The 26,416-nt window shown below is 35.3% G+C and overlaps 1 protein-coding gene across 4 annotated transcripts in view; it reads right to left on the reverse strand.

Annotated features, from left to right (window-relative positions):
- LOC118189638 (potassium channel subfamily T member 1-like) overlaps positions 1-26,416 on the reverse strand; it is a 567,007-nt gene that overhangs the window by 209,449 nt on the left and 331,142 nt on the right. For all 4 annotated transcript variants that reach the window (XM_085820454.1, XM_085820457.1, XM_085820455.1 and 1 more), the window contains one exon: positions 20,567-20,650. In XM_085820454.1, the coding sequence (XP_085676580.1) occupies positions 20,567-20,650 (84 nt within the window). The remainder of the gene's footprint in view (positions 1-20,566; positions 20,651-26,416) is intronic.

Consider the following 26,416-nt stretch of genomic DNA (forward strand, 5'->3'; position numbering starts at 1 on the left):
GGCTTTCGAGTGTATCGTCGAGAGTGCTTTGCCGTGAAGCTGTCTTCATCGTTGTAGCCTGATAGCCTCAAGGCCATGTTGCTGAGTGTTTCAACGTATTTGTAGTAGTGTTTCGATGACAGTAAACGTGTTTTAATAAATTGTGTTTTTATTCTTCATCAAGTGTTGTAATCAATCACTCCAAATCCACGGTTGTTGCATTCTTACTCGCATCATGCGTACAGTTCCTCTCGGTACTTTTAGCAGATCGTACGTGCTTAGTTACCTTTAGTTCCTGAAAATTAGTTCTGATGTTCGCATTAAAGTTATGAGCAGAATCTAATTCTTTAACCAGCAGAAGTATCTCATCTCCGTATCACATGAATTTTCAGATAGTTCAGTACTTGCTAACTGCGACTTCGTAACTTCACTATTAGTTTCTACGAGCTTAACGATCGCATTTTCACTTTCTTTCACTTCTACTTCAGACACTTGAGAATCAAAAACTTCTTTCCTGTCTTTTATTTAATCATGCTTTCGTTATTTTTCTTTAACTCCGTTAGATGTTTCATTCATCATTTATTGATCTTTCTCAGACGCTTCACCAGCTACTTCCTTCATTTCTTCATCATTTGATTCTTCAGATGCCACTACTGTCATTTCCAGGTTTCCTTTCATAACTCCAGATTCTTCTGTAAGGTCCACTTTCATCTATTGGAATTGCTCTAGCAGCGTTTATTATCAGGCTTTAATTTCGAGTTTCATCTCTTCCAGTCCGGTTTTTACAGCTGCTAAAAAGTCCGTTAACTTCATTTCCTCCGCCATAGCTTTTTCCTGTTAGGCGGGTCACTGGCATTCACTCGCAAATAACACTTCTCACGATACCAGTTGTTGCGTTCTGCACGGGTTCGTGAATTTGGAGTGATTGATGACGAATGAAAACACAATTTATTATCCAGTATTACTCAAGACAGCTTTTAAAAACATGTTTACAGTCGTTGAAAAACTGCGATAAACACGCTGAAACATTCAGCGGCATAGCCTTCAGGCTACAACTGTGAAGGCAGCTTCACGGCAAAAAACTATAGTTAGCTCCCGACTCAGTTCAGTCGTTCTCGGAACTCAACATACTTTCGAGACTCCCCGCGCTACAATTCACGATGCACTCGATGATACACTCTATACCCTCAAAGATGCACCAACTCGCGATACACTCGACGCTAGACTGATGATCAGCTCGATAGATTTCGAGAGATTCGATATCCTCGAAGATGCACTCATTAGACTCGCGAGACGCCGCGTAGAGGCAGGGTTTGTATAGCTTTTTAGCCTGCCTTCAAGAATATTCTGGGCCAAACGGGTAAGAATTCGTACTAGAATGTTCTCCATACTTCTCTGACATATCGCCAATTTTTTTGCTAAATGGCGATTTCGCCTCAAATCTGGAAACTCTGTCTACCTTTGCTATTTTCTAGCAACCCTAAATTCCCCTTGCGGGGAAGCTATCTTACTGCGGCTGGGTGTTTCGTAAAAGTACATTCTATGACGAATATTGCTCGTATAGCTGCATTCTATCGCTCTGTAAAGCGTTATCCCCTTGTTCAGATTCACCCTGTATAGTTTGTTCAGGTTACAAAATCCACTAAATTCTTTAGTTCTTCGTTGTGAATGGCTACTGCTCACTATTCATGTCGTTCATCTTCAAGGATAATATCCAGGGTTGAGTTTTTTCTCGAAAAAACTTTCTGAATTGGAGAATGTCAGAAGGAAATGGATAACATGAAGAATGATAATTAAGACACAATAACACGCCGAACAAATACTAATTCAGAAGTCAAACAACAAATATCAGAGTTATATTTTCAAATTTTCACAGGAATAGTTTCGATGGTTTTACCAAAGCACCATCGTCAGCTGCAAAAGCGCAAACAACGAGATAGGATATAATGATCAGATAAGATAAGAAAGCAAGGACAGAACATAAGCTAGTGGCGCCATCTGTTGATGAAACCAGAACTAAAGCATAATTGGAAGTAGGATCGTTAACTAGAACAGAGAGATGTTTTAGAACATTATAAAAATTGTGTTGTCATTTCCTTCTTTCCATCAATTAGCTATAAAGTTGCAGAAATTTAACTTTTGGGTCGTTTATTCTCCCATCAGTAAAATTCCGAGTTCCATATTCAGGACCCCATTACGAATATGAATTCCTGGGGTATTTATAGAATTCCTTGCCCGTGTGGTTTAATTTACATTGGCCAAACTAAAAGAGCCTTGAAATTTCGCGTCAAGGAACATGAGGCATATGTTAGAAAAAAGGAAACACAGAAGCCTTCTATTTCCCAACACTGTTGGCACGAAAATCACATATGGTGGCGTGGTGGTTATGGCTTGGTGTATACCCTTGAATAGACATGACTTCTTTTCCTTAAACATAAATTTTATTCACACACACCATAACTTTAAACACAATTGAAATAACAGAACGAATAACAAAAACCACTAAACCAAAATTCAAACATCCTATGCTCCAGCTAAGGGCGAAGTGAGTGAGTTCACTGCTGTGCTAGCAGTTTTTACATAAACCACATGAAGTGTTTTGACTGCGCACGCAGTCGAACATTAGATTGCCACAGAGTATCCCCCCAGTGAAACAGTCACAACACAAAAGGGGTTGGCTGTAAATTTCCAATTTAAAATATGCACATTCAAATAACAGTTATACTTTAAAATTGTACGTACAGAAAAAAATACAAATATATGAATAGTAATAATACATTTACAATTCTGATTGGAATATATACCCATACAATGCATAACTTAGTTAAACAGAAATAATGAAAAGTTAATAAGCATTTTATGTAACTCTCAATACGTATGCAAAAAAAAAAATAACCAAGTATTTATACGTTGTAACATTTTTAGCAAACCACAAGAGAAAAGTTTAATCATATTACAGTAATTAGTTTTTTAGAAAAATGAACACAACGTCCACTTCGGGTAACTACTTGTTTTGGAACAATTTTTGAGTCTTCGTAGACTTCCTGTGGAAACTGAGGAATTACAGGTGAATTTATACATTCTGACAACATATATACTGGTTTCAAACGATCGATTGTAACTGCAATCTTTTTGTTATTTACCTCAATAATAAAATTTTTATCCATTCGTTTAATCAAAGTATAAGGACCAGTGTCAGGTGGAGTTAGAGGTGGTTTAACAGAATCTATACGCAGAAATACATGAGAACAGGTTTGAAGTGCTGAATGTACATAAATTGGTGTTTGAATATGCCTAGAGGTTGGAATAGGTCTGACTAAATGCATGACTGATCGAACTTGTGACACATAAGATTCAGTAGGCGATACAATATTTGTAACATTCAGCATATCTGACGGTAATCTAAGTGTTAGTACCGTAGACAAGTTCAGCACAAGTAGCATTTATATCTCTCTTAATGGCAGATCTAATACCCAACAGAACAATAGGCAGAATTTCAGTCCATTTTGGATTGTTATGAGCCATTATTGAACTTTTAAGTTGACTATGAAATCTCTCAATCAATCCATTGGACTGAGGATGATAAGCAATAGTTCTAATGCGATGTGTACCCAAAATTTTCATTAAATTCTTAAATAAATGAGATTCAAAATTTCGGCCTTGATTAGTTGTTATTGATACCGGGCAGCCAAATCTTGCTATCCAGTTATGCACTAACACTTTGCAAGTCCTCTGAGCTGACATGTCGACAGTAAGTATGACTTCTGGCCATCTGGTAAACCTGTCAATAATTGTCATGCAATAACGGTTACCTTCAGACGGTGGAAGAGGATGAATATCATGAAAATCAATATGGATATGTGCAAATCTTGTATCAGGCAAGGAAAAGGTACCCAACGGTGATTTCGTAAGCCTATTAATTTTAGAACGTTGGCACTGTAGACATGATTGAACTGCAGTTTTAATAAATTTCTTCATATAAGGCCAAAAATAGCGCTTAGTAATTAGCTTTGTTGAAGTTGAAATATCGGCATGAGAAAGACAGTGAATCTTCTGAAATATTTTAGAGCGAAAAGATTCAGGTATGAACGGTCGAGGTATACCTGTGTCCATATTACAGTAAAGAGTAACATCTTCTAAGGGAAAATAATGTTTCTCAAGTCTAAAAACCGGTGAAGATTGAGATAAGGAGTTTTGAATTTCAGAGTCCTGAATTTGTGCTTCGGCTAACTTTTTATAATCAATGTGTTGATTATCAGATACTGCATCTAGTATTTTTACCCTAGATAAGTCAACAGCAACGATATTGTCACAACCTTTGATGTATCGTATGTCAGTGGAAAATTGGCCAATAAAATCAAGATAACGAAGTTGTCGTGGAGAACACTTTTCGGGCTTCTGCTTAAAAGCATATATTAAGGGCTTTTGGTCAGTGTAGATTGTAAAGACCCTGCCTTCAAGCACGTACCGAAACTTCCTAATAGACAAATAAATTGCCAATAATTCTCGATCATAAGCTGACCATTTCCTTTGACTTTTGCTGAGTTTAACGGATGGAAACGCAATGGGTTCCCAAACTGAGTTATGCAGTTGCATTAATGAGCTACCAACCACAACATCCGATGCATCAGTAAAAAGTTTGAAAGTCGCACCAGGAATTGGGTGATTGAGAAGGGTTGCCTCAGCAATTGCCTTTTTGCATTTTCGAATGCTTTCTCGGCTTCGTCGTCCCAATCGAGAGAATATTCTTTTGTTTTGCTTCGTTGTGAAGGTTTCCTTTTATTAATGCGGCTATCCAGTAACCTATTCAAGGGAGCTAAAATATGTGAAGCTCTTGGGACAAAACGTCTGTAAAAATTAAATATGCCAAAAAATTTCCTTAACTGAGTTAATGTGTTTGGTTTAGGAAATTTTTGAATAGCTTCTTCCCTCTTAACTCACATGCCTTAACATGCCGTCAGAAATGCAAAGGCGGCTCTCCAGATTTCCAGCTATGCGAACAAGAGGGGATCCGGATGAGTACACAGAGGCACTCCACACTTGCATGTCAAGTGCTAGACATGTGTCATGATGATGAATGCAAGCTAGGAACGTTTATTCTCCTCAGTGACTCCCCACACAGATATAATAAATAATATTTGGTAATCGTGCTCCGCCAATCGGCACTACACGCAGGGCCCGAACTGAGAGGCCCTCATATCAGATAGGGGGTGGGTCGCTAGTTATCGTTCCCCAAGAGAATAAATGTACGCCAATCATGCTGCCGCCCCGGGTTCCCAATCCGTGACGACATATTTAAAAGTTCTTTATGACCATTGCTACCTCCTGAGCGCGTGGGATCAACCCTCCCGGTTCCCAGATTTCACAGTGGTGGTGAACATGAACGACTGGAGATCTGACTGGTCGTCCACGCAAAGATATGTCCATCATGATGTTGCGCGCAGAACGGGGATTCGTCTGAAAGATGACACGGTTACACTCCTGTGTCCAGTGTGTCGTCGTTTGTTGCATCACTATAGACGCCCCTATTTCTGTTGCAGCATCAAAGAAAGTCGCAACAATGGCAGATCTTCGTCGCATTGTCCGTATGATCACTTATCGTCCAGTATAAGTCACGTTCCTGACTCAGTATAGGTGACGTGGCTGTACGATTCCGCAAGCCGAGAGAATAATAAATCTGTCCTCTCGAGTGTTAGCGAGGCAGAGCCGCTGAGATTCTACATGGCGTTTAGTATGACCCTCCTGGATTCATCGATTCCATATTTGCCTAACAGTAATAGGATCCCAACGAACACAAGCAGCAATGTCACGGAATGATAAACCCGGAGGATGTCACGATTCTGCCGCAGTTGAATTCCGACACGCGCTGGTAGGTGGTTTACCTTGTTAACGAGGCATAATCCTTTTTCTTTTCACAAACAGCCAATATCCTTAGCCATTAGCTAAATGAAAAAAACTGTTGCGCAGTATCCTGTTTACACAATGCAGACGGCATATCTGCTTACTGACACATACGTTTTGAGCATTAGCTGGAATACTAATCATTTGCGTGTCACAGTATGCAGTACTTTTCATTTTTCAAATCGTTTGTTGCTTTCTGCCTTCATGGTGTAGAAATTTTAATGTCGAGCAGTGCAAGCTCAAAAATTAGTTTCTTCCATTTCTTTCATCTTACAAGGGGTGATCAAATGAAAAGGTACGAAACGACGTAAAAACGTAGCAGTTAAATATTTGCATATTCCGGCATGAGAGAACGTAGACATCTCGGAATGCGACTGAGTCTCTGACTGGGATCGGAGAATGAGCGGGCGCCCGCATGCGCAGGAAGGAGCAGAGGCTCTTATCAAAAGCGGAGTCCAAATGATGCGGCAGTCCGTATGAGGTGTTATCCGATTACTAACAGCGGAAGGTAAGAAACCAGCAGCTATTCATCGCCGGATGGAGACAGTTTACGGGGAGAAATGTGTCTCTGACAAGTCTGTCAGAAAATGGAGTGTCCGTTTTCGTGCAGGCCGTGAGAGTGTGGGTGATGACCCGAGACCAGGCCAGGCAAACACTGTCATCACGAACGATCTCACCGACAAGATGGACGACCTAGTGAGAAGTGATCGGCGTGTCACATTGCGAATGTTGGCGGTGAAGGTGGATGTCAGCTATGGAACCGTGTAGACAATTGTTCACGACAGGTTGTGATATCGGAAGGTTTGTGCCGCTTGGGTTCCGGAGCAGCTCATCGACCAGCAAAAGGAACTGCATATAAGGCTAGCACTGCAACATCTGTTTCGGTATCAGGAAGATCCCGCTTTCATGGAGCGGATCATCACATGTGATGAGACCTGGTGCCATCACTACGAGCCAGAGACAAAGCGGGACAGCATGCAGTGGAAGCATGCGTCGTCACCTTCCCGTAAAAGTTCATAGCCGTGCCGTCAGCAGGCAAAGTGTTGCTCACCGTCTTTTCCGACGTTCAAGGTCCGCTTCTTGTGGAATTCCTGGAGCACAGAAAAACCAGTAACTCCGACGTGTACTGTGAGATACTTCGACGCTTACGCAGGTCCATCAAGAACAAAAGACCGGGGCTGCTCACGGAGGTTGTGGTTCTGCTCCATGATAACGCGCGTCCACACGCCTCTAGAGTCACACACATGGAACTGGCCAAGTTAAAGTGGGAGACGTTGGAGCATCCGCCCTACAATCCAGACATGTCACCCTGCGATTTCCATTTGTTTGGTCTACTGAAGAAACACCTGAAAGGAAAGCGCTTCAACTCGGACGAAGTACTCAAGGACGCTGTGAAGGACCGGGTCTCGTCACAGCCATAGGAATTCTGGGAAAACGGAACCCTGTGGCTTGTTCATCAGTGGGATCGTTGTGCTCTGGCCTATGGTGCATATTTTGAATAAAGTCTACATTTGTACCTTCCGTGTCATTTCGTACTTTTTCATTTGATCACCCCTTGTAGTAACAGAAACCTACTTAATCCGGTCACAGATTTTTTCACGGTTTTTTTCTATCGCGGAAGAAACTTTCCAATCCTAATCATATCACTGCATCGGAGCTTTGGAAACCACAGCTCTATGGTTCATTCGTTTAGTATCTAAGTTCCAAATGTTCCTTAAGAACCGGGCTTCCTTCTCTGCTAGAATGCCGAATAGAAACTCATAAAGAATTATCCATTTTTTCCTAATTTCCTCGTTTAGTCTATCCTAAAGTATATAATGACACGGTATAAGAATGCAAAACAAATTCTATGAACTTATGCAGAATTATTTAAGCTTTAATGTTCAATGCACTTGTATCATCTGGCTGTGTTTAAAAATAAGAAAATCATATCATTCCAAAAATCTGATAGTTCACGTGTATTAGATACTGACTTTATTGCAATGCTGAACTACCCCACAATTGTATTTTTTGACTTGCAATAGTATTATAACCGAGAAAAGGAATACACTAATAGATTCATCGCCCGATCTTGAGCTTTACTTTAGCTAACTCTCTTCTTCTCTTTTGCAATTTAAGTAATCACTTCTTTAAACGTTTAGTATTGATATTTCTACATTCGTGGTTTTTATTTGCCAGAACACTGAATAAAATGCATAGAAAATATGCTTTAGCTATCAAGGTTGTAGAATACATTTATCTCCAAATGCCCGCGTTCTTAAACGAATTGGCTGGCAGCCAACGGCAGATTTCTCCTACACGCTCCAAAATATCGACCACACTTTAAATGCTAAAATGTTTCGCAAAATTGCTATGTGTTATTATGGAAGTATAATTAGCGAGATGAATTCGCCAGAGGAAAGTAATAACGAATTGCCTCTTAAATACTTGCAGTTAAGTAGATGAAGTACTGTAATTTAATTTGGCAGAATAAGTGCATGCATATTTTGATTAATGACTCTTTAAACCTCCTCAACAGAAAATCTGGTTAAATTTAATTGAGGAGAGCATGCAAGACAAAGAACTGTACAAATAATAATATGTAAAATTTAGAATAATACTTTAAGTATAACACATTGATTCAAAAGTGTACATGCATGTAGTTAATTAATCGGTTATGTTAAAATTTGCAGAAGGCATCCGCCTAAGGAGGGAAGCCTTTGTAGAAAAGGAAAATCGGCTTATAATCAGGTTACACTTGGCAAGAACAAAAGCCGTCTGCAGCTAATCTTTTCACCGGGAAGAATAATTGGGCAGGCCAGTGATCTTATCCACTCTATCACTGATAAGCTCTACACGCAAAGAAATTAAGATCAAATTTTCTAGAAGAACATTTATTCAGTTGTATTTTTTGTTGTCATGAAAATGATATAATGCAGTACCCTCAAGATTCCATTCCTCCCAGTGTTCTGAGTCAAAACTGGAATCCAGGTAAATTAGATTAGGATAGGGTATCGATTAAGACAAAGTAACTCAGTGGCTATCTGTCAATGAGCAGGGATGATTTCATAGAGGACATTTTATGGAAAACTGGTTTGTACTCAATGAACACTTGGTGAAAACCACAAAAACTCCCATGCAGCCAAGCCGTTTGCCGGAACCAGTGTTCAGGGAATTTACCACCCGGCCGCACGGAAAAATATTGCTATCACTATTGATATTGCAGACCTGTGGCCAACGACAGCCAATAATATATCCGCTTATAATTATTCATAAGACCTTAAATAGCGTGGACATGGAAACAGCAAAACCCGAAAGCAGTACTTTCTTTCGGGATACAGAAATTATGAAAGTAAAAAAAGTGTTTTAATCTGAAATTTCAGCTTACAATATAACACTTAGAATAAAAAAAAGTTTAAACAATGTGACTTTAAATAAAGCTGAAGTATACAATTTTTTTAAATTTTACACTTTTAAAAGACATGAAAAATAGGAATATTTTCGCTTTGCATCTTAATTAAATTGGTATCTCGTGCTGCCATTCGTGAAATCAAAATTTTATTGAATAAAACTAAAATTCAATTAAAAATGAACTGAATATTAAACCCCGTCTTCCCCTCTGCATTTCGTTTCGAATGTAAAACAGAAGATGGTAAAAACAGAAAGCTATCGAAATATTAAAAGCTTTTATTATCGTTTAACATGATTAAAACCTGGAAGATTAATAAAAAGACTTGCTGTCTCTATGCCACTAACAGAAAACTTTTATTTTGAAAAATCGATTGTATTTTGAATTTTGGCTATAGCGTGCACGAAAACGTAAGCCAACAATTTTATAATCTATCATTTAAAAATGTAAAGTCTATTTTATTTATGATCCTCATAGTATCAAGTAACACTTACTGCAAAATATTGTTAAGAGGTGAAGGTAAAAAGATTTTTAAATGATTGATTTGCTTAAATGGCTGTATTTAGCAGTGCTGTTCGATAAAATTGAAGATAAATGAAAGAACTGAAGTTTTATCATTTGATGGCAGTTTCTTACTCTAAATTTCATTTCACATTAAAATTAACTTAGCGTTTTCCAAAGTACCAACAATTACCAATTTTCTAGAAGCTAGTTTTATGCAAATGACCAGAACAAAAATGCTTAGCATCTTCAAGGAACGTCTGCACGCTCAGAATTTGGAACAAAGTGTGAGTTATATCTTCGAATGCCGAATAATATGGTATAATTTGTAAAGAGTAACATACTGTAACAGCTTTAAATATTATTAAAATCTTGTAGTTTAAATAATTTAAATAGATGAACATTGAGGTATTTGTGAATGGCAATATTTAAACCCAGACTCGAGTGCAACGTGCGACTCTCGCACAAAGAATGTAATTTATTTTTAAATGTTAGAATATGTTTTCTCTTCTTGTTTGTATGTCGCCATTTTTTTTAGTGTTAAATAAAAGTTTTTGCTGTGTTCCATCATTGGAGTTGCTTCATTTCGCCAAAGAAGCATCACAGTCTTAATTATTTTGGAGGCACCGACCGAGATCGAATAATCGCGCGTATTTTTATTTCATTAGTTCATCACTGAACATAATATTAGTGATACCAGATTATTACTTTCTGTTAATATTGAATTGCTTTATTTTATTAGTTCATCACTGAACGCAATATTAGTGATACCAGGTTATTACTTCCTGTTGATATTAAATTGCCTTATTTTATTAGTTCATCACTGAACGTAACTTCCTGTTGATATCGAATTGTCTTATTTTATTAGTTCATCACTGAACATAATATTAGTGATACCAGGTTATTACTTCCTGTTAATATAGAATTGCCTTATTTTATTAGTTCATCACTGAACGTAATATTAGTGATCTCAGGTTATTACTTCCCGTTAACACTGAACTGCCTTATTTTATTAGTTTATCACTTGAACTTAAACTTAGTGTTACCATTTTAATGCCGCTTCTACTAGAGCTCAAAGGAAAAGAAAAATAGCTGAAGAGCAGATCTTGGAACAGATGAAGGAAGAAAATAAAGCATCCAGAGATGTATTTGAAGAAGAAGTTAATTCACCAGAATTAAACGTGGGAGATGTTCACGAAAATTTGAAAAACGATAAAGAAATTAATATTGAGAATCATTTTGCAATGCAGCGTTATCATCATCTTTCGGCTTTTGATTTAATATCAAAGCCGCTACTCATAGACGAAGAAAACAATTGTCGAAAGCAAATGACAAATGAATATTATCCGAAAGGCACAGATGAACTGAGGAAAGGCTTTGCTGTGAATTTTAGCCGAGGAACTGGTCCACCATGGAAGAGATCTAGGCGCCGTCAAGGAAAAAAAGGAAGACTAATTTGAACAATGTCCATTTTCTATTTAAATGTGGTGTAAAAATATTTGTTTAAAATTTAAAATTTTCGGCCTGAAAATTTGGAAACTTATTAGAGAAGTTATCTTTTCTCTTTAAGCAATTGAGCAAGCCGAGCTTATAAACTTTCGAAATTTACAGATCTTTCCCTTCGGTAAAAGTCTCTCCGTTGGGGGAGAGGTTGTAACAGCTTTAAATATTATTAAAATCTTGTAGTTTAAATAATTTAAATAGATGAACATTGAGGTATTTGTGAATGGCAATATTTAAACCCAGACTCGAGTGCAACGTGCGACTCTCGCACAAAGAATGTAATTTATTTTTAAATGTTAGAATATGTTTTCTCTTCTTGTTTGTATGTCGCCATTTTTTTGAGTGTTAAATAAAAGTTTTTGCTGTGTTCCATCATTGGAGTTGCTTCATTTCGCCAAAGAAGTATTACAATACTTTTTAGGAGTGATAGTACTTTTACAGCAGGATTTGCTTTAATGCAACAGTGTCTTGGGAAGAGTCACACAAGGGGATTGTAAGCAGCTGGATAAAATTTAATCCGAAATTTATATAGCATGTATATCAAAAGGAAACATTACTTTTTTCATCTGTGTTAAGAATACCGTAGATTAGAAAATGGTAAAGAAATTTATGGTTTAACAAGCTGACTGTCTAATAAATTCTAGAAAATGTCAAACGATTCCCTATCCTTAAAGTACTAATAATCCAGCAGAGATATATTTAAGGTTTGAAATATGGGACAAGCATATAGATAAGTTAAGCTCATAAATACAAGTAATTGGAATACCAGCCGCATTAAATGCAGCGCACAAAAGCCTGGAAGAACCGATGCTTCAGATTTATCGATTGAAATAAAATTCTGTTCTAAGAGAACATTTTAGAGATTGTAGTCCTCTAGTGTTGCAATAATTATAATTTAGAATTTAGAAACCTGCGCATGCAGAATGTGGTAAATCGCCAGATAATTTATAGCTGAAATACTACATTCACTAAACAGCGAAACAAAGCACATTGCATCAGAATGGATTCTAGTGAAGACATAAAATTGTATTGACCTTTCTAAAATATTAGGAGTTGTTTCCACCATTCAGGGTATTTAGTCTCCTGAAATGTATTCCGTAAGTTAGCTTAAAGTATTAGTTAAATAAAACCTTGGAGAATTTTACGACTGTTGGATCGGTAAAATTACCTCGATATCTGGCAAATTCCTAGTTTTCAAAACAATATAATATTGTTTTGCGGCTGTCGTCCAATGAAATGAATGACATAATCCGTTTGTAAAGGAATCCTGCTAAGAAAAGAGGATTTAAAGATATCAGATTAACATCCTCCCACGAATACATTTATAATATATAATCCTCAAAGAATGCAATGCTTTTTAAGGTACTTGTCAGATGCAGAAAAAATGTGTTTTTAATTGCATTTTAGTGTAAACTCTACAAGAATTTTATTTCTTCATTGATATTTTTGGACCAGAGACAAATCTATTGTACTGGGACGAAAATTAATAAATATGTAAAGCATTCTAAATTTCTCTACCTCAGAGAAAAAATGCTTTTTCTTTGGAGGAAATTCTGAGAGAATTTACCGGAAAGCTACATTATAGTTGGGAAGATAATGAAATTTCTGTTAAGCTAATGCTTTCGTGCTCCACTTAGAGAGTTTGGGATGAAATAACACTGTTTTGTGTCTTTGCCAATGCGCCCATCATAGTTTCAGCCGCCATTATAAATATACTCAGGTTATTATATGCATATACTAAGGCTGTTTGCACATTTTTAGACACTTTTCATTGTATTTACAGAAATATTTTACCTAAAGGTTTTATGCTTCCATTTGATAACCTTATTCTTCACTGTCTTTCTAGACCGTAATTTCCAAGACAATAAAGCTTTTCATAGTAGCGGAAGTGGTATTTTATCCCATTCGTATTGAACCGATTTCCAAAGCCCACTGAGGGTTGTTGGTCGACGATTGGACAATCTGCTTTTTAAAAGTGCAAAAATCTATTGATAATACAGCAATATATATAGTATGAATATGATTAAAGGGTATGGGCTTGACACACGTTTCTTGTTCCATTTTCCCCGGAAATTAACAGTGGATGTTGACGTGCGGCTACTTGCTTGGTCTTGATGCAGTTCTACTGATTGAAGGCACTCTGAGCAATGAGAAGACATTTCATATTTGAAAATTGGATATAAAATATGTTCCTGGTAATATGCAAAGTTGACCTTAACAGTTTTCTGCACTTTTTATTGTCATTAAAATTATTTTTATTTGTTGTTACATTAAAAATCAGCAACAACCACAAATTCCTTTGGAAAGCATTCTTTAGAACCATGTTTTAAAATTTGTTTTTTCTCTTTGATGATAGTAAATGGATCCGTTTTATTGCGGTAATTTAAATACACCTAAGATTCATCTAGTGTGACAACATTTTTACATTTTTGTCTGAATAATTGTTTCTCATCCAAAATTCTGCAGCGCGTTCTGCTTTCGGCAATATGTCGCGGAGAAAGGGAATGCACATTACGTATTTTCGTCTTTTTAAGATTGAAATCAGTATTAATCGCTTTGTTTAGAGTTGAAACTAAGCATTTTAATGATTATGCAACTGTCTTTTGATTTCGGACATTTCCTTTTAACATTAAAGTTGTTGCAACGCTCCGTTTTCTCCTTGGATACGCATTTTGAGCAATTTTTCTCCTTGAAACCAAACTCTGACGTTTTCTTCCTTTCTTATGATGTTATCTATTGTTGCTTTAGATACCGAAAAATGATGTTAGGCTTTCACTGCATTTTTTAATAACTAATTACGAATAATTTTCTTCGGAAAAAGCTTCTGCCCGCTAATTCTTTAAAAACGCCATTTTGCATGAAAACAAAATTGTCAAACAGCGGAAGATAATTTACACTTTCAAAAATATGGTTGCAATTAAAAAAATTTTCAAGCAGGTGATTTTATAGAAAAGCAAAGTCGATTAAAAAATGTGGGAGTAGCCTCTGTATATCCTTGTAATGCTTCTTAATTATTTGTATTACAATACTCATCACGTTTTGAAGGAAAATAACTTTAAAAATATGAAAATATAGTCTATGTAAATTTTGGTCCCAGATATTTATTTGTAATTGTGCCAAGAGAAAATGGATAAAAAACTGACGACATATCGAAACTATGAGAGAATCTTCTTCACAGACCTGTAACGAAATGTCATATTCTGAACTCATGTTTACGTCATTCATTAAAAGAGAACATGAGCCTTCCTTTTAGAAATCTTTCAGTTTCTTTATAGAATTTCATTCTTTTAGTTAGCATAAAGTAACGAGCTCTCAAAAGACTGTATTATCCTCAGATCTTAACACGGTAGAAAATTCAGAAGAAGTGTGTAAAGAACCCTTTATTCAATCATATATAGTTAAACAGATGGCCCTATTTGGGCTTACATGAAGCCAAAACGTTTGGCTTAACTTAAACAGTTAATGTTGAACTTAAAATAAAATGCAATTAAATCAGCCTAACGGCTCACAGAATAAATTAACTCGCAGGAAAGCTCTGATTCGTTGAAGCTGGCGGAAACAAGACGAATGGCTAGAAATACTCAACGCCACAGAATAAAATTGCTAATAATTCTAACAATATGGCCTTCAAGCAGGCATAACACGCTCTAAAATCACCTTTCAAAACCTTCACTTAAATAGGACTTCTTCCTCCCTCAAGCCGAATACACGCGCGCTATCTCATTAGCATTCTGGCAGAAAAGCGTGGGTGAAAACGAGACTGGAAGGAAAATCGCTTTAACTACAAATTAACTGGTAGCCAAAATAAATCTCCACATTTTAATAATTCTTATATCCCAAAAAATTCGAATTGGAATTTTGAACATAACTACTTAAGTACTTTATTCCATACTTTAAGTTGTTGCATGGTATATTGATCAATAAAATTACATTTTATTTTTACTACAACTTTTCATTCAAATAGTCTCATGTGACAAAATACTTGAAATTATTCTATAACTTTAAATATAATCAGAAAACGTTTTAATTAAATATTAGATTTAGTTTTATAAGGTCAAAGCAACAGTAACAGCGGTTAGGACATTTACATACCTAGGTTATGGTTACTGAATATCTAGTCTAGTTATCTTCAAGTCTAGGTTATGGCACTGAATATAAAACTTGTCTCTATATCACTGGAATATGCATCAACAAAATTTGTGTGCAAAATCTATCAAATTTGCACATGTTATGGGCACGCTAACTTCTCGCATAAATTTAAGTGAACGTCACTAAAAAACCGTCAGTCTTAAGAATTTCGGGTTGACGTTCATTTCAAGTGTGAAAATCTCACATTTTATTGAGAAGTGCGTTGGCTAAGTAAAGGAAAGTTATCGAAGCGTTTTGATGATTTGAAAGATGAAGTGTCTTTTTTTATGGATATGAAAAGAAAACCTCTTCGGGATTTGAAAGCAAATCCTGGCTGTGTGATCTTGAATTTCTCTTCAAAATTACAACATATCTCAATGAACTCAGTACTAAATAACGAATTCAGGAAAAGTTGATTTCTGAGCTTCTCGGACATATCAATTCATAAATATAAGCTTCTACTCTGGAAATCGCTTTAACTACAAATTAACTTCTTTTAAAGTCAATTAAAAGAAGAAAATGCTTACCATTTTCTCACACCTGCGAACCACAAAAATTGTTTTTAAGCATCTAAAATGCTAGCGACCATTTTTCCACAATGAAGTTCATGAAATCCAAGAGCAAATATGCGAATTACTGATACGAACTTTGGTAAAAGGTTGCTAGTTGCAACGTCCGCGATACGTCCAAATATTGACTATATCGTGTCAACCATGATGTCATTTAGAAATATTATCTTACTCTGAAATTTAACATTTTAATACATTTTATGATGGGAGTTATTTATTAGTTTTATGTAATATATTTATTGTTATTAATATTATATTATTATTACTTAATATTTTAAGTAATAGAGAGATTAAACTAATTAAGATGCACTCATTTTTTATGCTTCCATATAAATAAGTCCTGAAGTACTTCGGCCCACGTAATATTTCTAATTTCAAATCCGGACTGTAGTAGCGAGTTGCACATGTCTGATTTAGCTTTATCGGGAGTTCCTGTGTTCTTAGTCAACTGGGGATATTTTCATTTACAATTTGCATATAATTATGTACGTCAAGAATCTTATGCACTCCACGACTGAAATAATAAGATGTAATGTTCTTTTGACACATAGTAGAAATTCTTGGATCAGCCTTGCAAAAGAATTAGAAAGTTTTAAAATCTTAGTAGAATGTGACGTTTAATTTTATAGAAGAGACAGCAGACTAAAAAATAGACGGTTTTATGTTGTTTTATATTTTCTTGTACTTGCAACCATATATTTAATTGCAGCTATTAATCTTTCTTGTAGCTAAAGTTTTTATTTCGTGAAATTTCAGCGAGCTTAGAGGGAAAGGGATGGAGAATAGAGCGAAAAATGAGCACAAGAATGTTGTGCGTTGGATTTAGAAGGTTACATTCTATTCATATTGTATTAAGGTGTTCATTGAATGTTGAACTACCTAGAAAAAGGAGGACTAATAACATTTCTAAGCACTTCACTTTAGATTAATTTTATCTTCTCAAAGGCTATGAGAAATATTGAGTCATCGGGAAAGTTCTGCATGTTTTTGATGATAAATATAAATGAAGCAGTACAAGAAAACAAGAAAATTTCATTGAAGTATATAACCACTATTTTGTTCCATGATTTATCATCAGCTCTCTGGCGGCTGGAAAATTCCTCTTTTAAAAACGTTGCTAAGATCTTATTTGAAAAGAAGTTAGAGATGCTAGAGCAACTGTTCGACACTCTTCAACGAAGTAAACTCTAGGCCCTTCAGATAGTTTTGAAGTGAGCTGAAGAGATGAAAATTCGACACAGTAATGTCTAGTGAATATGATAGGTGACGCAAAACACCTCAACCATACCGAGTTAAGTTTTTGTCTGATATTCATTGAAATTTGAGGTCGAGGATTGTCATGTTGGATGGCAACACCTCGAAAATTTGCAATTCTCAGCCCTTTACTTATTTCTGCTTTTAAAACTGGCATTTATGAAGATTATTTTTTCAAATTTATTTTCTAATTTGTTAGCAATAGTTCTTAATTTGTAGTTCTTTTATACTCACATCATACACAAAGCACTGAGTTTATGCGATACAACGCATTCTCGATCGTATTAAAGAAAGTCATAAGGTATTTTCTCTCTCTCTTTTGCTTGCCTTCGTAATGTAACGGTAGCACACTCGGCGCGTAATCGAGAGGTCCAGGTTCGAGTTACGGCGAGGGCATTGCACATTTTTCACATCTCCTGCTTAAAAAAAACCTAACGACTATAAGAATTTCTCCTAGCTTATCCTATGATCGTTTTCTTGTAACATTATTGTGTAGCAGCCACTTCTCGTCTGCGGTAATGAGACTTTTCAAAAATAGAGGTTCACTTTTTTCAGCAAAGAATACATTCCAGTACTCGAGCAAACATATTCTTCTCTGTTAAAGTATGGTGTATCATAGTAACTTGCATACCAGATATTTTTCAAAGGATCATGTACCACAAGTTTTGAAAATTTAAACTCTCTGATAGCTTTTAAACCGTAAAATGTGAATTTTCAGAGATAGGTTTTTATAATATGTCTTTGTTTACACTGGATGGTTATTCAGAAGGGAAATAGTTATCGAACCTGAAATTTTCACGTTTAAACTTTTCAAACAGGATTGACTAGCATTTTTCCTTTTTTTTAAAAAAAAAAAAAAAAAAAAAAAAAAAAAAAAAAAAAAAAGAGGATAACATAATGAAAACGAACTTTTCGGTTTTTAATTCTTAGCACTGTAACCATAACAATACATGGAAGAATAAAACAACATGACCATATTTAAATATCCACTTCAATCAGGATCATTCCTTATCAGCAGTAACAAAATAAGTGGAAGAAAATGCGCTTTGATTTGAAAAACCTCAGAATTTTCTGGATAACCCAATAGTGGCCCACGTGAGTTCTAAATAGAGTGGAAATCCGTTGTTATATACTGTACTGGTATTCTTTCTACATTTATGTTTGAAGTTCAGTCGATATTAACCTTCGTGATTAGTCTTCCTGATGCACGAATATTCAAACATTCAGAAACAGAGTAAGAGATGTTAATTGTGAACTTTATTAGTGCATTGACAGCATACATTTTGCAGGAAAAGGCATCTGCTCTCCTCTCCCACGAATCTACACGACGGGACTTTCGGTTCACCGAATATTTGGGATGCAGTGCTAGATCTTCATAAAATATATGGCCTATGAAATATAGATTTTGAAATTGAGGACATCGTCAAGGATGACCCCTAAATAATTCGTGAAACTGGAGTTAATAATGGAAATATTATTCGTATTCAAGATGAGGAAAATGTCCACTGTAATCTTACGAAATGCTAGTAGAGATCAGTATAGTAACTTTGAATATTTTATTAAAATTTTCCATTTTTTTGGATGTGGCAATGTGTTATTTGGAATATCCTGCATTTACATATAAAAAGGATAGCTTCTATTTACAAATTTAATGAGAACTTCGAGTAACAAATACAGTTAATTTCGGGCCGTGAGATAACACCAAAGAAATCACCGAAAAATTTAACGAAGTGTTCTTGTTTCAGACTTGATCCTTGGGGAGAATACATAAGTAATAACTCACTTTGGTCTTCACACTCTGTAGTATTGCATCAGTTTACAGTTTTTCCAACACTGTCCTGGACTTAATAATAAAAGAAATTTACTAAACTTTCGACATGTCTAATTTTCAAAATGTATATAGACATACGAGTGTTTACATGATTTCGAAATAATTTATACATGTTTTACAAATACTTTCTGTCGAAGGCTGATAATATGGTAACTTTTCCGAAGAGAATCTTTTCTTGGCTTAAAAAAGGGAGAGGGAAAGAAAAATATATTTTTAGAATATTAGAAGAGTACTTGATCCCCGAACATGTTTTCCATCCATGTTTTTAAGTTTTTTGTAAAAGCACTGAGACAAAAATAGAGGGTATGCTTTTATTTGCTGTTTGTTCAAAGTCTGGTCTGGTTTATGAATAAGTGCAAGTTTTCCATTATGAGCGAAAATGCCATATTTAACATATACTCTAAACCAGTAATACAAAACCCGGCACAAGCGAGCTGTGCGTGTTACTGTGTGTGTTTTGTATACCTGGTTATTGTCTCGGTGTGCAAAACGCCCAATACTGCATTTTAAGTAGAGTCTGCGGGGCATGCGGGCATTTCAGTATTTTTACTGATGAACACAATGTTCTACCTACAGGTTTAGTGGTAGAGGAAACGGTTTGAGAGACGCTTGGACCTTTCCGTTGTTTTCTTCATCAACATTGGACTGAATTACCTTTCTCGCGGATGTACTTCTGTCTACTCAAGTAGAGCATTCTGGGGAAAACTTTCAGTGACGAGACAACTAAATTACCGATGGATACTGGCTATACCCGAGAAATGCATAAAGATTTTAGTATCCGGCCATTTGGAACAACAACAAAATATTGAATTTATAATAATCATTTTAATAGCTTAAAGAAAATGCTTAAAGCTTTTATGTAATTTTCAAGTTAAAATTGAAGATTTGAGACTAGACATTTTGCGTCTCTTATATGATATTATTTTAAAAAAGCTTAGAAAATAATCAGAATTGAGAATCTTTGAGCATTCGTTCTCTTCCTTAGAAAGCATGTTTGTCCCTGCATTAAATAAGCTTTTTTCTCTTTTCTTTTTTAATTGATCGATGAATAACTACATACGAGGACAAATTTTGCAAACTCAGATCTCGAATTACCAACAAACCGTTAATGGGCAGGAAAATCATATTATGATGCCCTTAAAAAATCTTTTGCTAAAAGTTACATGAACAGAATTGTTTATCGTAAACTAATAAATAACTAATAACTAATAACAGTCGCTTAAAGTTAATTAATACCTTAATTTTTATTTAACTTATATTAGCATAAACAATTATTTTTATACATTTCTTCTTTATACGCTACATTGTTCGTTACATTCACTACAAAGTTATGCGATGAAGATGATGTTCATCGTACAACCGATATTCGTTACCTTCGTTGTTATGAAAAGGTTGGAAGTTATTGCTCTATGAGATCGTCCGTAATTTAAAACAAAAAGGTTTATTTTTTATTTCCATACAAAATTCAAAACGTGCAATCAAATTCAATAAAAATGTGCCAAGGCTACTTACAAACATGTGCTCGAGGGCGAATTTGGCCAACCAGCAATTTAGGAAGCTAGGAATGAAGAGGTTTCTTAAAGGCGACCAGAAAATCTAAGAAAGGAAAGAAAATATTTCTTTAAGCTTTACGTCGTTTCAAAGTACCGAAAAATGTCTATATATCACAAAATAAATTCTTATGCACTAGCTTATCAAACGTTACTAAATTTACTCAAATGTTTGAAACGTTCCATGCAGAAGAGTACATGAGTTATCCGCAGTAATATAGATCGATGCTACGTCGGATGCATGAAAGCTCAAATAAAATGGAAAGCCGCAGTTGTTCCCGATGAGTAACGGCGGACATAAAATATTTCGCCACGTTTGTAGGACACAATATCAATTTTAAGCTTCCTTTTATTATTAAGTGAATTTAATACTATAAAAAGCAAAGAAAAATATTCATTTGCACTTATTTTGTGGTACTTACTATACAGTAATTTTAACTTACACATACGAGAGCTTTTAGAAAAACTACATGCATTGTTGAGTTGCATTTAATACGAATGTTTGTCTTATTATTCTAGGCAGAAATAAAATGATATAATTTAATGAAAATAACTTTTTCCATACATCTTTAAAAATTACATATAATTAGAGAAATTGTAATAGATAAAATTTAATAAACAAACAATTAAATCCTAATTTAAGAAATATTTTACTTTATTAGCAATCCTTTCTTTCTTTGCCGCAATGATTCGCAGTCGCTCTAGTATCGTACAGTTGCAGGATACGGATTCTAGATGTATATATCCTGGGATCGTGCCTTTCTTTTATTCAGTAAAATATGTACTCGTTTGATGATATTTCATAGGGACATCTTTGATTATGAGAAATCTTTAACATCCCGTACACTTATCGCTGTATTGATGGTAAAGCGTTTATTAGTAGCGAGAAAAATAATGTCTTAGAAGTTTGGTTTCGATTGCACGTGAGAGCTATCTGTCTAAGGGAAAAGATGCTTTCATGGAGGGTTAAAAGGAAACCGATTCATATCTACGTTACATATAAGGAAAAACACGAATGCAGCCGGATTGTTTGCCAGGAGTCGAATGTAGGTCAAATTAAGAGTCTTCATAGCGACTTTACGGCTCTGCCGCTCGTAATCCTTGCCTTAGAAGTTTAACTGCAGTAAAGTAGAACTGAATTAACGAAGATGGATAATCCGGATTCTCCAGTATTTCATATCTGCATTCGTAAGCAGTATGTTATATTTAAGTTTAAAAGTGTACTGTTGGTCCCGTTTTATCACGCATATGTGTTACATATGTTTATCATGCATATGTGTTGATTGTTTTATAGACCTGTTCCACAATAGAGTGTAAATGTTTTGCGTGTAACTGCAACCAGCCGACCCCTATATCCATATAATTCTGAAACGAAGTAGTAGAAAAAATGTAAAAAATAATGACATGTAATTATTTTTAAGTAAGAATTAAAAATTGTAAGTTTTTTATGAATATAAATTAAACTATGTAATAATACAGCAAAAACAATCATGCCGTAATCCACGAAAAGTGCTTTCTCGACTAATTGCTGGGTCGCGATCCATATTTCTGGAACCACTACCAGACAGTTTGAAAAACTACACAATTGATTAGCTTAAGGAAAGCATCAAAGATTTATTCTTTACGACTTGAATTTTAACGATAGTATATGCGTTCTCTCTCAATTGAAAGATTAGGCGCTGAAAGAAATATATAAATTTAATCTTAAACATTTTGTACATCGATTAAGGTTTGTGATAACATTTTGATGTCCTGCAAATTTTTATTTAAGTATTTTTTCTGTAATATAACATTCTAAGTTCTGTGAAAAAGAAACAATTCTGAATTGAAACTTAAGTGACTATGTTATAGATGGATGACTCCAAGCCCATTTCTATATTTAGCATTTTTATGGCGACATAGTTTATAGAAGCATATTACTTTTTAATACAATCTTAACCACCCTAGAAAAGTAGTTCTTCATATATCACAGTTAAATCATTAACAATCAATAACGTTTTAGACCGGAAAAATGGTAAAAATTATTTATAGATAATATTTTTTTCAACTTCATAACATAAGATCACTAACATCATAGCAACTAGAAAATGTTAGGTTGTAGAGACATTAGGTATTTTTTTGGAAGCAGGAAATGTGAAAAATGGGCAACGCCTTCATCGGGAATCGAACCACGGACCTCTGTAATACGCTCACAGCATGCAGACCACTACACCACGAAGGCATGCTAACAAGGCGGGAGAAATACCTTATAAACTTAACGCCTAATGATCTTGAAAGAAAATCGAGAATCGAAATTAAAAAATATTTTAGTTCCCTCATCTTGTAATTTTTCTCTGTAAGAATGCGTTTCATATTTTACTTGGTTTAATAAGTGCATGTTTTTATACTGTTGCATTTTTGTATATGCTATTCCTGTACTTGGCTGTGGGTTAAAATAATTTTTAAGCTCATACAGAGTATTCGAAATGACGTATTTTATACTGTGGATTTTATTCCCTTAAATATTCTGGGAAAGTATTTGATAACTTAGAAACCTAATTCTAATTGCAGATATCTTCAAAATTAGACAAAGAATGTCATGAAAGCATTTTCAACATTAGGTAACAGGATCGTGAAAGTTTCAATTTAACACTTTATATGGTCTCACACAAATATTCCAGGTTGTAGAATATCCTTTGCTTTAATAATTCAAAAAACAAAATAAATATCATTTTTTGTATTTAGTTTACTAAGATATATTTAAATATTCACATTTAAAAGTTTCCATACTTTTAGGCGCATATTTTACAAAGATTGCTCATATCAATATATTCACAGATTCAGCAGCAAATCTAGCTGTTGAACCTACCGTAACGGCATTTAGTTATTCAGAGCTGTTAATCTCCTAACCTACTAGTTTTTAATTTACAGTTGCTTTCCAAATGTGATCTGAAAATCTTAAACTTCAATTTGCTCATATGCATTTAGAAATAATCTAAGTTCTTGAAAATCTTCACGCATTTTATTAATAAAAGTATGGTACTTCATGTTTTTATTGAATTATACAAAACTGTTTCTATCATTTTGGTATGATATTCAGCGGAGAAGCCGCCTGTATGATCGTGCATGTATTTGCATAAGTGACACATATACATTTATTGGAAAGTACACAAGTAAGTTTTATTAAGTGTGAAGTTCCATAATTCAGTTCTGTTTTCATTGCATAGAAGAGCTCCTTTAAAACGCTTCTGTATAAATCATTATACAGAAGATCGTGATTGAATTATAGAGTGATATTACTTAATCTATTCCAGTGAAATACAAATTATAGAAAATAAAATTCCAGAGAATTATAAACCCTGATTTGGCAGTCTATGTTGCATGGGTAAAATCACGGCAAAACGCTTCTGGGACATTCTGTAAGGTATGCATTTTGAAGCAATGCAATAAAAAATCCTAGTATGTAAAAAATGATGCCAAAATTCCACTCAGGTGATTAATTACTAGATGATGCGCCAGTATTCGGAAAACCATCTGTCTTAAATGGCCTGACTTGACAAACGCTACCAGTGAAAATTTTACCTTACAGGTCCGTAATTTTTAGGATTTAACTTAACTGATTAACCATTTTTTTTATATATATCAACTGGTGAAGGCGGATCCGCACGAACTGAGAGAGATAAAGGAACATAAGAAGCTTTCAATCTGCTTTTCTTTTATTTTCGAGCTTCAAAAAAGGAGCCGATTCTAGATTTATTCTCGATACGTGATAAGAGTGGATCAAAACACCACCAGCGGCTATATCTTATTTAGATTTTTTTCCGAGGATCACGGGTTTCACACATAAAAGCCAAGACTCCAGACCATCAGTCTTATATCGTGAATGGTGACTAGTATCATAAGCCCCTAGTCTCTTCTCTAGGGCAAAATTACCATAAAGTTCTTGTAACAAGGGTGGGGCAATATGTATGCCACTTCTTTAAAAAATATCAAAGGGAAAAGCTCTGAGCAGATGTAATTTTTGACCACTTTTAGCGGTCAAAAATTGTTATCTTTAAATATCTCACAAACATTTCTTTTTAACTGGAAACATGTGATAATATTTTTTTTTATTTTAGAAATAACTACATTATATGCATGTAAAAATTTATCTCTCTTTTAAATATTCCTGTGTATAAAACGTTTTATATACTTGGCAGTTAGAATAGTTAAAGCTTCTTTAGATCAGAAACAATTAATACTCCTAAGTAGAGGAAACATGAAATTTTTACAAGACAATGCCGAATGACACACAGCGAAAATAATCATACTAATATTTGACAATGATGCACAGATATACACTGGTGAAATAAATTAAAAGAATTTTCATATTTCATCTACGATCTCCAGAGCTACTGGACAGATTTTGATAAAATTTAGTGTGAACAAAAGTTGATATAATACAAACAAAATAAACATTCAACATTTGTAATAGACACACATGCTCGTGTGTAACACTCATGAGGGTCTGGAGATCTCAACCAGCGGTTGAAGAAGACACAAAAGAAATGGGTTAATAAGGGGTATGGTCCTTTCTTACAGCCATACAGGCCTCGCAGCGTGATGTCATACTGGAAATAAGGCAGTTTATCAGTGCTTGTGGGAATTGGTCCCACTCATTCAGTAATGCTGTTTTCAGTTCTTGGATGGCTCTCGGAGGGGGTTGCGAGTTGCAATTCCCCTCCCCAGAACGTCCCACACATGCTCTGAAGGGTTGAGGTCTAGAGACCTGGCTGGCCAATTCATTCGGCGAATATCCTCTCTCGAGAAATTCGTCGACCAGAAGAGCTCTGTGTAGCCTCGCGTTATCGTCCTGTAAGATGAAATCGGGGCCCACTGCGTACCGGAAAAAGCAATCACAGGGCTCCAAGACCTCATCCCTATACCTCACACCGATTTTGTGCCGTGTTTGTGCAATGGAAGACGTGGTTGTCTGGATCCCCCATCTCTCCACATTGGCAACTTTCTGTGTCACTCAGGCTGATTCTATTCAGATAGTTTAGGAATGGGCCATGACCTGTATAAAACTGTGTCTGACTACCACTATTGCAATTTAACTCTAGCGTTGTTTTTGGGAAGAACATATATGTTCTCCTTCCTGTATCCGCTGTGTCCAATCTGGCTCGCCATCTGTCTATCAGTTGTTTTAGAGTGATCCTTTTGAGATGAAACCTAGGTAATTTATCTGGCAGTTCTGTTCTTGAGAATAAGTCAAGCTTACTGGCCACAATGGGCCGCAAATATAAGAACAAACAAAACAGAAAATAAAAAGCGGTAATCAGCCATTGTCAGAGAAAGTATTCTCTAATACGACGATAAGTATCCCCAAACAGAAATAATCAAGTGTTTAGCGCTCTGAATCATAAAATGTACAAGTCACACTAATTCAATCTTTTAAGTATGCAGGGCACACACCTCGGACCTCTCAGCCCAAGACTAACTTGGATAATTAGGACTATGGCAACAACCTGCCTATATTCTTTAAAAATTTTACTTCTGCAATTAATGTACAGGTCTAGGACTCGCAAGACCAGATTGAGTCAGTAAAATCTTCAACAGCAATGAGTTTTCCCTACACTTACTAATCGCGTATTTAAATTACAAGTTTGTGATAAGTAGGTTCAAGAAGGGCAAGGTCAACTTATGTTATCACCTCAACTTAAGTTTGGGAATGATATTATTATTGGTATGGCATTTTTGCCTTCTTAATTTTAATAAATATTTAACTTTTTATGTAAATTTTAGGGAAGAGATATCTGTATTTATGTGATCAACTGTATATTTGAATCTCTCC

Source organism: Stegodyphus dumicola, chromosome 7, assembly GCF_044657685.1.
Source record: "Stegodyphus dumicola isolate Sdum_Otavi_A_Nest chromosome 7, ASM4465768v1".
In the NCBI taxonomy this organism is placed as follows: Eukaryota; Metazoa; Arthropoda; class Arachnida; order Araneae; family Eresidae; genus Stegodyphus; species Stegodyphus dumicola.